Consider the following 11,437-nt stretch of genomic DNA (forward strand, 5'->3'; position numbering starts at 1 on the left):
GTACAAAAAAAATGTAACAAATTCTGACGTACTGTTTTGAGTGTGTATGGATGAGAAGTGAAGCTAGCCGGCATTCAGTTATCAGTAAGACCGGCGAACTGTAGGCCGCGTAGTGTATAGTGCAGAAAAGCTATTCGAAGACAGTAAGTAAACTAAAAATTATATTCAAAATACCCTAAAACACCCTAATACCTATTGCGTGCGTAACTCAGAAACTCGGAGACTCGAAGACACGAAATTATATTGATAATAAATCTGGTGCACATAAATCAGCCCAGATCATGTTTGGATTGAAACTAAACATCGTGATTCAGAACGCAATTAAACTTCTTTCAAAATACTACTTCACATTGCACGCTTGTGTTTTTTGTTTCATCATGTCATTATGTTTGTTCAATTGTGAAACTATAGAGGTTCAAAGCGCTGAGTTTATTTGTTATAAATCTTCCGATTCTGTAAAAATTCATAGAACCAAAACTCACAATTTCATTTAAGACTTAATTATTTTATGAGTGAAATGCTACGCTAACGATATATGAATAGTCCGTGTTAGTGTTTTCACGAAGTATGCAGTAATATTCTCTGAAACCGATTGATAGGCCGCTATGAGATTACTGGTATCGGTGTAAAGGTTTATTGTTTACCAGGAATCTTGAACTTTGGACATAAAAATTGCAATTCATGCCGACCGGAGATAATCAGATCCGTTTAAGTAGTGATAAAAGCAGTTAATTTATGAACCAATGTTATCTGCAGTATTATTGACTGTTTCAATGAATTTCTATTTTTTTCAATTTCTTCGATAATTGATAAAATGATCAAATTTCATTAATACGAGCTCAATTCTGTCAGCTCTTACCGCAAGTGCGGAGATGGTTGAGGTGAATTGCTTGCGCAATTATCACGACTGAAAAATCCAAATTCTCTAAATATCACACAGTCTTACATTTTGAAGCAAATTCTGAGCTGCATAAATCACGACCATCAGAGTATGCCGCAATGTTTTCGACGTACTGAACTCCGCAATATTAAGAAACTGGTTTGTATATTTTATCACTTGAGGGATGCGCATTTTTTATGATTTTCAACAAATTCTTGAAAATCCAAAAGCCTAACTCGCTACAGTACCTTCGACTTCAACTTATCTTACCAATCAGACGAAGGCCTGTCCGGCTTAGGCTTTGCTGTTTTTAAGAGCCGACGTCTTTATACATTGCGTGCCACGACGCCGCGTTTCTGTTGAGTCGTTATCCAGAATCATTTTGACTAGTCTTTCGTCTAACATCCTTACGATATGTCCATCCCACTGTAGCCCTACGATTTTTGCCATAGTGGGCTTTCCCAGCAACTAATGCAACTCATGATTCATTCGTCGTCTCCACGTGTTGCATCAGTTGCTGAGGTAACCCACTATAGTTCATACAGGTAAAATCGGAATGATATGGTGGTAAGAATGTGGGACAAAAACCCGACCTTCCATCTGCACGCCACCGCAGGTCGTATGCAGAGCCTTCCGTTCGAAAACCCCAAGGGCATGATAGTCCTCCTCAAGCAGAGCTATGTTTTGTGGCCATAGAGGACTGATTTGTACTGGTATTGATAATGCTTTCAGAAGGGTTGAAACAGTGCAACCAGCAATCAATACTGATAATTTGGGTGCTGACTAGATTAATGAAAATATTAACTGATTGGTTCACTTTCATTAATCCGGTCATTTAAAAACATTATTGAATCATTAACAATTAGAAAGACAATAAGTTTGTTCAATTAGAAAGACATTAAGTTTGTAGTTTTGGTCATATGCATATGATTCCACGTTACTGGCACCAGCGTCACTAACCCTTTCCGACCGAGCCCACACATTTGTGTAGGTAAAAAATGACGGATAACAAAACCTAAACCGAAGCAATTCCTATATAAAAACACTTGCTTGCTCCGGTTTTTTATTTTTCGTAGCAGCTGCGATGTTGACACTAGCGTTGTGAGCAACAAAACGATGAATAGGACGTTCAAAAAGAGAGTGAGTAGGTTTTGTTTGAGTCACCTTCTACCTATGCAATTATATGGGCCCGGTCGGAAAAGGCTAAGTTGTGTTAAGAAACATGAATCGCTGAAGGTTGTTTTGGCTGCAGAGTATTATAAGGGATGAGATGTCGTTCATATGAACCGGCGCACGAAAATGAAGCACGATTTTTCGAGCGCCCCAAAATGTAGGTATATGTGTAGGTATATAATATTTATTCTGATTTCATTCAATGTCGATGTATTCGCAGTACAACAGTTCGTTATGCATTTTACACATTTATTGTGCGATTTTAGTGCAAAACTTGTGCGAATTGGGAAGACACGTGTAGATGTTCTACTTTGTGACAAGTCCGACCTGATTGGTCTCTGCTTTAAGTTAGCCATACGTCTCCTTTAATGTCCTAAAGCTGCGTGCCACAATGTCAAAGTCATCGGCGAAGCCAAGCAACTACACGGACTTCCTGAAAATCGTACCACTCGTTTCTATCTCCTTTTTCTATCATCTTTCGTGGCAATGACGAACAGCAGACATCGTGTATTTACCGATACTTCATACATGATCGGCCACAAAAGCTATCGCTCTCACCCCTAAAATGCTGTATTATGCATTTATGACCTCTTAATCGATGCTTACCCACTGCTTTTGGTCTTGTAATTCTTTTAACGAGCCTTTCACAGCTTCAATCGCTCTTTTAGTAAACACTAACGTCAAAAATGTGAGCGCAAACATGGTACGAAGCAGAGGTAATAGACTCTAACTTCCAGTGTTGAGAAATCACCATTTGCGAAAAAAAAAATTCTGAATATTTCAAAATGAGCGCCATTGGTTTTTCTCTTCAGCCAATTTCAGCCCTTTTCAAATGTTAGTCTATAGACATTTTATGAAAAGTATGCAAAATTTGTTTTATTTAACAAAACCTACATACCCTCACTGAATTTTGCCAACATCTGACCAAATTGGCGCAAAATCCGTCTCTTAGTTAACTTCGTGCATTTTTGTATTTACTTGCAAACCGACTTGTCAACCTATTAAAAACAATATGATAAATAGTAAAACAATCAAAAACTACTTCAAGCAAGGCAAATACCTTCATTTAACCAAGCAAACACGAATGTTTTATGCACCGCAACTACAGGAACACCCATTCACAACTATAGGAACTCTACCGCAACTATTGGAACAAAAGCGTGCAACTTATTTTAGTTAATTTAAACCCTCAAAGCGGGTTCAAAGTCAATTTTAAGGTGCAAAATTATCAAATAGAATCCATTTCAACAGAAAATAGTGAAACGGACCAGCTAGATTCGTTTTTCTTAGCCAAAACATGGCTAAACATGCATAACTCGTGCTTAGCTCCTCCACTATTGGGTCATTTACCCTAGTTGAATTTCGCTTGGTATCGCCCAACAAATTCCTTTGCATTAGGTGATAGGCGGCGGCATAGAAGTTGGGAGAGTAACTTGTAGGCAGCGCTTAGCAGGGCGATTGGACGATAGTTGCTACAATCCAGCTTGTCGCCTCTTTTGTAGATGGAACGCATGATTCCTTCTATCCATTCCTTCGGTAACGTCTCATTCTCTCAAATTCTGGCAAACCGCCAGTGCAGCGCTCCAGCCAGTGCTAAGGTTTGCGTTCAAGATGAAATGAACAAATTTGAGGTAGCCAAGGTTCTAAACACTTGAAATCTTCCCTCTAGTTAAAACGATAAATGTTCGTTTTCATAGAATACACACCAGTATAGTAAAGCAAGACGTAGTCCTACGTCCTAGAACTAGGTATCCTCCATCAAGAAGTTACGGATAGTACCTATTTTTCAGATGGTGCCAAAGGTGTTTGTTTAACTTCATTAGACTTTACCGAGCGATACCATTTCGCATTATTTACGTTTTTCTTAATCATCAAATCTAGTTGTAGCACTGAATGTCACAATGCAAAATGAATTAAAACTTTGACAATAACTATTGTTTGCAGGAAAGAGCAGACATCATAAAATGGCGTATTCAGAAGTGAGTAGATCTTTTACTTAAAAAAAAAAGAATTAAAAAATTATTTGTTTTGATTTAGATTGTACAAAACCTTCGCGCTGCATTCGATAGTGGGAAAACCCGGAATGTTGGATTTAGGTAAGTAAGCAATATATGATTAGGAAAATTTTAATAATCATTGATGTTTTCTGGTCGCAGGGAGAAACAGCTACAGAACTTAATGCGTATGTACGAGGAGAATCATACGGAAATGGCCCGGGCTTTGGCATCCGATTTACGGAAACACAAGCAAGAAGCCTACGTAATGGAAATCGATTACTTGATGAATGATCTGCGCAGTATCATCTTAAATCTGCGTGATTGGGTCCAACCAAAGAAGCCTGAGAAAACGATCGTCAATATGATGGACGGTGTGTTTATTTATAATGATCCTTATGGTGTAGCTTTGGTTATCGGAGCCTGGAATTATCCATTGCAACTTACTCTCGCACCGGTTGCGGCAGCGATTGCAGCAGGAAACTGTGTCGTGATCAAACCGAGTGAAGTTTCTCCGGCCTGTTCTAAATTCATAGCCAACACTGTTCCGAAGTATTTAGATCAAGTATCAATAGTCCTCATAAAAAAAGTTAGAGTTAATATAACAATTTTGGTTTTACTTTTTTTTCAGGACTGTTACCGCGTTGTCGAAGGAGGTGTAAAGGAAACTACAGAATTATTGCAACAAAAGTTCGATTACATTTTTTTCACTGGTGCAAACCGAATAGGAAAGATTATACATAAAGCTTGTTCTGAAAATTTAACTCCTTGTACCCTGGAGCTCGGAGGAAAGAGTCCTTGTTATATCGACAGTTCAGCGGATATCGCAATTGCAACGAGGCGCATTTTATGGGGCAAATTTATTAATGCTGGTCAGACTTGTATAGCTCCAGATTACATATTATGCTCTAAAGATATTCAAGAACAATTTCTGAAGGAAGCTAAGTCTATACTTAAGGAGTGGTATGGAGAAAATCCTAAGCATAGTCCTGATCTATGCCGCATAATCAATCAACAACATTTTAAGTAAGTATATGTTCCAGAGTTATTGGCTCTCACTAATAATTTGCGTTTAAATTAGACGACTGAGCGGTTTACTTAAGGGTGCGAATGTTGCAATTGGAGGTGATGTCGACTCCGCAGATAACTATATTGCACCAACAATTTTAACGAATGTTAAATCAGAAGATCCAGTTATGCAAGATGAAATTTTCGGACCAATTTTACCAATTTTAGTCGTAGAAAACGCCAATGATGCAATCAAGTTCATCAATGCAAGGTAATTTTGCACTACACAGGTAAGCTTCCATTACTTGGTTTTAGAGCTTTTTTTCTGAAGGGATGGGTGGTCGAAGTTGGTTACGTTCCTTTTACTTCAAGTCTCATTTTTTTCCAATTGGTGGATGAAACCGCAGCGAAATTTTCAGCCGGAATTGCATGGTATGCGTGGTAAACAGCGACAATTCACGGATTTCTTATAAAGCTGTTTAGAGCTCCAAGAACAGTAAAAATCTCATTCAAAATGTTCACGTGCGTCTTCAAATCTTCCAGGTACAAATCTCAAATTCTCGAAAAAATAGAGGGTGTTCAACAAGTTCGAATTCGAAATTGGTGTCAGCTAAAGTAAAAATCAACTTCGCGTATTATAAGACCGAAGTTCTGGAGAAGGTTGTGGCTCCAGCACTTTGGAATCCCTACGGGAGGTATCATTACATCTTTCAACAGGTCAACTGGTCCACATGGCGAAAATCGTTCAAGCGTGGTGTCGAGAGATTTTGACTGACTTTCTCGATAAAACTTTGTGGCCTCCCAGCTCCCCGGACATAGATTCCCTGGGCTCTTATGTATGGTCGTACATGCTGGCCAAGCAGAGCGAACTTAAAGTGAGCGCTATGAACCAATTTAGGAAGCTCATTTCAAAGATCTGGGACGAGATGTCGATGGACTAGGTGCGTGCCGCGTGTGATTTTTTTGAGAAAAGTCTGAAGCTCGTCATACACCACAAAGCTGAGTGCTTAGGTTTTCAAAAACATTGCCTCAATAAAAACTGACTCAGAAAATGATATCTTGAATATTTTTAACATAACATTAATTTTTTTTCAATATTCTCATTTTCTCGATTTATTAAATTTGATCTCAAGCTCAAATGAATACTGACCAGTACCTATTTCTAATGGTTTATTATTTGTTTCGGTGTTATGGACATCAATTCAACAAAAAAAATTATGAAAAATGAAAAAAAGCTCTAAATCAATTCGAAAGCAGGTTGAATAAAGTTCTCTGTGATTTCAGCGAATAACATTCATCCGAAAAAAATCTTTTTTATTCTATTTTCAGAGATAAACCTTTGGCACTATATATATTCAGTACAAATGAAGCAGTAAGAAATCTAATCATTGCTAATACTTCCGCTGGTGGAATGTGCATCAACGATGTATTGGGACATTTTGCAGGTTTGACAATATTCAATATTTTATGTTCAAATTTCTTATATATCTACGTGCCTAACAAAAAAAAAATTTTTTTAAATAGTTGAGTCACTGCCCTTTGGAGGTGTGGGTCCCAGTGGTATGGGAGCATACCACGGTAAATATGGGTTTGACACGTTCACACACAAGAAATCATGTCTGATAAAGGATTTCAATGCCGTTGGTGAAAAACTAGCATCGTAAGTGAAACAGAAATGTGAAAAGGTTCTTTTTATCATATAAACTATTTTTAGCTCGCGATATCCGCCTTACTCAGATGGAAAATTATCTTTCTTGTCAACAGTTCTGAAGAAGCGCAGGAGTATTTCTTTGAAATGTGTACCATACTTATTTATATTTGGACTGGGGGTCGCTTCTACACTAATAGTGAATTGTTTGAGAGACGTATGTATCTGATAGCAAAATGATTGGCAATGATTAATTTCATCAAATTTAAGTTTTCTTCATAGGACAATAAGTAGACTGGTGACAGTATTTTGTGCTGTTACGTCACTTCCTCTTTAAAGTGCAGCTGACGAAATGGTGGTGATCGGTTCTCTAAAAGACATTCTAAGTATGTTGTAATGCATCACGATGTTATGAAATGAATTTTGGTTTTTAGTGTAGAATAAAATCACTTGTTTAATCGACTACGCATATTTCATTTTGTTTAACCCATTATGGACCGAACCTAGATCACAATTTTTTCCACGTAATTTTCAGGATTCGTATTGTTTTAATCAAGAAAAAATAATGAAAAAACAATTTTTTTCGACTTTCCACAATCGAGTTTGTAACTGGTCGTTTCTCACTACAGTGAGCCCAAGCGTAAAAAACATACTTGCAAAGCTTTGATAAATGGTACAAAAACAATGTCATCTATTAGCTACTAGAATAGTTATATTACTACCAATAGTTTCTATTTTTTTCAGCTTTAAAACAATTATTGAAAAACTGTGTTGTTGAACACATTTGCGCAAAACGCTACCCTGCCTACAGAACGGTAGGGGAAGGATGCCCGGTATGTTTTTTTGTACCTAACATTCATAGGTATCATATACAGAAAACGGAATAAGTTTATCTCGTCTCAGCTATGCGTAAACAAATTCTTAAGTACTGTTCGAAAAATCAAACACCTGGTCCTTAATGGGTTAATGACATTTCGTGATAATACCTTAAAAGATACACTTTAGTCTGTAAGATTTCTTGCGACGCCCGATCTCTGCGCTTTGTGTTTTACTTATTTTTGTATGACTCGCCATCCGCGTCAATTTTCTTCATTTGTGAAAGCGTTAGTAAGATAGATAGACTATTGTTAGCAAATTCAAGAAATGTGGTATAGTTACAAAAAGTGAGAAATTGTAATAAAAAAAGTATTCCATCCAAAGTTAAAGAGATTTGAAAACAGTTCTTTTCGCATGCAAAATCAAACAAACATCAGCAGAGTTTGATCGCGAATTGGCCACCAGCGATCAAAATTGCACAAATGAATCTAAAAGAATCTATACTCATCAAATGGTTCGAAACTGGTACAAATATTAGAATTTGGATGTTTTGAAAAAGTACTATATCATTAAACATAAAGAAATAAAATACATAATAGAAATTATTGTTGTATCTTCGTTGATTTTGTTTTCCATTCTGCGTGAGGGGAAGAATAGGAAATCCAGAATCATTATCGGAGGCAATGTGGCATCTAATATATCATAGGGGAACTGCTCCATTATTTATCTCAGCCCATATATTCATCTCATACAACATGAAAACACAATTGAAAACAGGAAAAAAATGCATATTTTCTTCTTAAACCAATCTTCTAATCTATGGAATGGCTTCTTCTTAGTTCACTTTAGATTCCTCATAAAGTATAATCCTCAAAAACTCACTTAAAAGCACTAAATTTGATACTCGAAAACTCATTTAATTCAATCGCCCACCTTAGAAAACAAAATCCGCGCCGCATACGGCTACAACGGGACTCGTTCAGCAGCCAACCAATGTTTTTTTCATCACTAGCGGACCACTTTTTATTTTAATCACTAAACAAAATCTTTGGAATGTTCACCTCACATTTCCTAAAACAAGCTGAAATTAGCAGAAATATATGAGATGAATTTCTACAATTCCTAAATTTCAACTGACATAATTGACATCAATTACATTTTTTTCACTGGTGCAAACCGAATAGGAAAGATTATACATAAAGCTTGTTCTGAAAATTTAACTCCTTGTACCCTGGAGCTCGGAGGAAAGAGTCCTTGTTATATCGACAGTTCAGCGGATATCGCAATTGCAACGAGGCGCATTTTATGGGGCAAATTTATTAATGCTGGTCAGACTTGTATAGCTCCAGATTACATATTATGCTCTAAAGATATTCAAGAACAATTTCTGAAGGAAGCTAAGTCTTTACTTAAGGAGTGGTATGGAGAAAATCCTAAGCATAGTCCTGATCTATGCCGCATAATCAATCAACAACATTTTAAGTAAGTATATGTTCCAGAGTTATTGGCTCTCACTAATAATTTGCGTTTAAATTAGACGACTGAGCGGTTTACTTAAGGGTGCGAATGTTGCAATTGGAGGTGATGTCGACTCCGCAGATAACTATATTGCACCAACAATTTTAACGAATGTTAAATCAGAAGATCCAGTTATGCAAGATGAAATTTTCGGACCAATTTTACCAATTTTAGTCGTAGAAAACGCTAATGATGCAATCAAGTTCATCAATGCAAGGTAATTTTGCACTACACAGGTAAGCTTCCATTACTTGGTTTTAGAGCTTTTTTTCTGAAGGGATGGGTGGTCGAAGTTGGTTACGTTCCTTTTACTTCAAGTCTTATTTTTTTCCAATTGGTGGATGAAACCGCAGCGAAATTTTCAGCCGGAATTGCATGGTATGCGTGGTAAACAGCGACAATTCACGGATTTCTTATAAAGCTGTTTAGAGCTCCAAGAACAGTAAAAATCTCATTCAAAATGTTCACGTGCGTCTTCAAATCTTCCAGGTACAAATCTCAAATTCTCGAAAAAATAGAGGGTGTTCAACAAGTTCGAATTCGAAATTGGTGTCAGCTAAAGTAAAAATCAACTTCGCGTATTATAAGACCGAAGTTCTGGAGAAGGTTGTGGCTCCAGCACTTTGGAATCCCTACGGGAGGTATCATTACATCTTTCAACAGGTCAACTGGTCCACATGGCGAAAATCGTTCAAGCGTGGTGTCGAGAGATTTTGACTGACTTTCTCGATAAAACTTTGTGGCCTCCCAGCTCCCCGGACATAGATTCCCTGGGCTCTTATGTATGGTCGTACATGCTGGCCAAGCAGAGCGAACTTAAAGTGAGCGCTATGAACCAATTTAGGAAGCTCATTTCAAAGATCTGGGACGAGATGTCGATGGACTAGGTGCGTGCCGCGTGTGATTTTTTTGAGAAAAGTCTGAAGCTCGTCATACACCACAAAGCTGAGTGCTTAGGTTTTCAAAAACATTGCCTCAATAAAAACTGACTCAGAAAATGATATCTTGAATATTTTTAACATAACATTAATTTTTTTTCAATATTCTCATTTTCCCGATTTATTAAATTTGATCTCAAGCTCAAATGAATACTGACCAGTACCTATTTCTAATGGTTTATTATTTGTTTCGGTGTTATGGACATCAATTTAACAAAAAAAATTATGAAAAATGAAAAAAAGCTCTAAATCAATTCGAAAGCAGGTTGAATAAAGTTCTCTGTGATTTCAGCGAATAACATTCATCCGAAAAAAATCTTTTTTATTCTATTTTCAGAGATAAACCTTTGGCACTATATATATTCAGTACAAATGAAGCAGTAAGAAATCTAATCATTGCTAATACTTCCGCTGGTGGAATGTGCATCAACGATGTATTGGGACATTTTGCAGGTTTGACAATATTCAATATTTTATGTTCAAATTTCTTATATATCTACGTGCCTAACAAAAAAAAATATTTTTTAAATAGTTGAGTCACTGCCCTTTGGAGGTGTAGGTCCCAGTGGTATGGGAGCATACCACGGTAAATATGGGTTTGACACGTTCACACACAAGAAATCATGTCTGATAAAGGATTTCAATGCCGTTGGTGAAAAACTAGCATCGTAAGTGAAACAGAAATGTGAAAAGGTTCTTTTTATCATATAAACTATTTTTAGCTCGCGATATCCGCCTTACTCAGATGGAAAATTATCTTTCTTGTCAACAGTTCTGAAGAAGCGCAGGAGTATTTCTTTGAAATGTGTACCATACTTATTTATATTTGGACTGGGGGTCGCTTCTACACTAATAGTGAATTGTTTGAGAGACGTATGTATCTGATAGCAAAATGATTGGCAATGATTAATTTCATCAAATTTAAGTTTTCTTCATAGGACAATAAGTAGACTGGTGACAGTATTTTGTGCTGTTACGTCACTTCCTCTTTAAAGTGCAGCTGACGAAATGGTGGTGATCGGTTCTCTAAAAGACATTCTGAGTATGTTGTAATGCATCACGATGTTATGAAATGAATTTTGGTTTTTAGTGTAGAATAAAATCACTTGTTTAATCGACTACGCATATTTCATTTTGTTTAACCCATTATGGACCGAACCTAGATCACAATTTTTTCCACGTAATTTTCAGGATTCGTATTGTTTTAATCAAGAAAAAATAATGAAAAAACAATTTTTTTCGACTTTCCACAATCGAGTTTGTAACTGGTCGTTTCTCACTACAGTGAGCCCAAGCGTAAAAAACATACTTGCAAAGCTTTGATAAATGGTACAAAAACAATGTCATCTATTAGCTACTAGAATAGTTATATTACTACCAATAGTTTCTATTTTTTTCAGCTTTAAAACAATTATTGAAAAACTGTGTTGTTGAACACATTTGCGCAAAACGCTACCCTGCC

The 11,437-nt window shown here is 36.7% G+C and overlaps 2 protein-coding genes across 3 annotated transcripts; both read left to right on the forward strand.

Annotated features, from left to right (window-relative positions):
- Window positions 1-38: 38 nt before the first annotated feature.
- Window positions 39-7,165, forward strand: LOC129725689 (aldehyde dehydrogenase, dimeric NADP-preferring-like). 2 transcript variants are annotated; one of them, XM_055681774.1, is made up of 10 exons: window positions 39-143; window positions 3,998-4,032; window positions 4,091-4,149; window positions 4,210-4,612; window positions 4,679-5,073; window positions 5,129-5,326; window positions 6,385-6,500; window positions 6,580-6,715; window positions 6,770-6,920; window positions 6,974-7,165. In XM_055681774.1, the coding sequence occupies exons 2-10, from the start codon at window positions 4,018-4,020 to the stop codon at window positions 6,983-6,985; spliced, it is 1,485 nt and encodes a 494-aa protein (XP_055537749.1). In that variant the 5' UTR covers window positions 39-143; window positions 3,998-4,017; the 3' UTR covers window positions 6,986-7,165. The 2 variants fall into 2 exon arrangements, with proteins under 2 accessions (XP_055537749.1, XP_055537748.1); XM_055681773.1 differs by having other exon boundaries at window positions 6,986-7,165.
- Window positions 7,166-8,654: 1,489 nt separating this feature from the next.
- Window positions 8,655-11,096, forward strand: LOC129725690 (aldehyde dehydrogenase, dimeric NADP-preferring-like; the record flags this gene model as incomplete). Its single annotated transcript, XM_055681775.1, has 6 exons — window positions 8,655-9,001; window positions 9,057-9,254; window positions 10,313-10,428; window positions 10,508-10,643; window positions 10,698-10,848; window positions 10,914-11,096. Coding segments are annotated over 6 exons (960 nt in total), but the record flags the coding sequence as incomplete, so codon positions are not given.
- Between the last annotated feature and the right edge of the window lie 341 nt (window positions 11,097-11,437).

The sequence above is a fragment of the Wyeomyia smithii genome, chromosome 2 (assembly GCF_029784165.1).
Source record: "Wyeomyia smithii strain HCP4-BCI-WySm-NY-G18 chromosome 2, ASM2978416v1, whole genome shotgun sequence".
NCBI classification, from domain to species: Eukaryota; Metazoa; Arthropoda; class Insecta; order Diptera; family Culicidae; genus Wyeomyia; species Wyeomyia smithii.

Coding starts and splice junctions, on each gene's coding strand:
- LOC129725689 (XM_055681774.1), top strand. Junction 4,150..4,209: donor ACCCGGAATGTTGGATTTAG/GTAAGTAAGCAA, acceptor TTCTGGTCGCAG/GGAGAAACAGCTACAGAACT. Junction 4,613..4,678: donor TTCCGAAGTATTTAGATCAA/GTATCAATAGTC, acceptor CTTTTTTTTCAG/GACTGTTACCGCGTTGTCGA.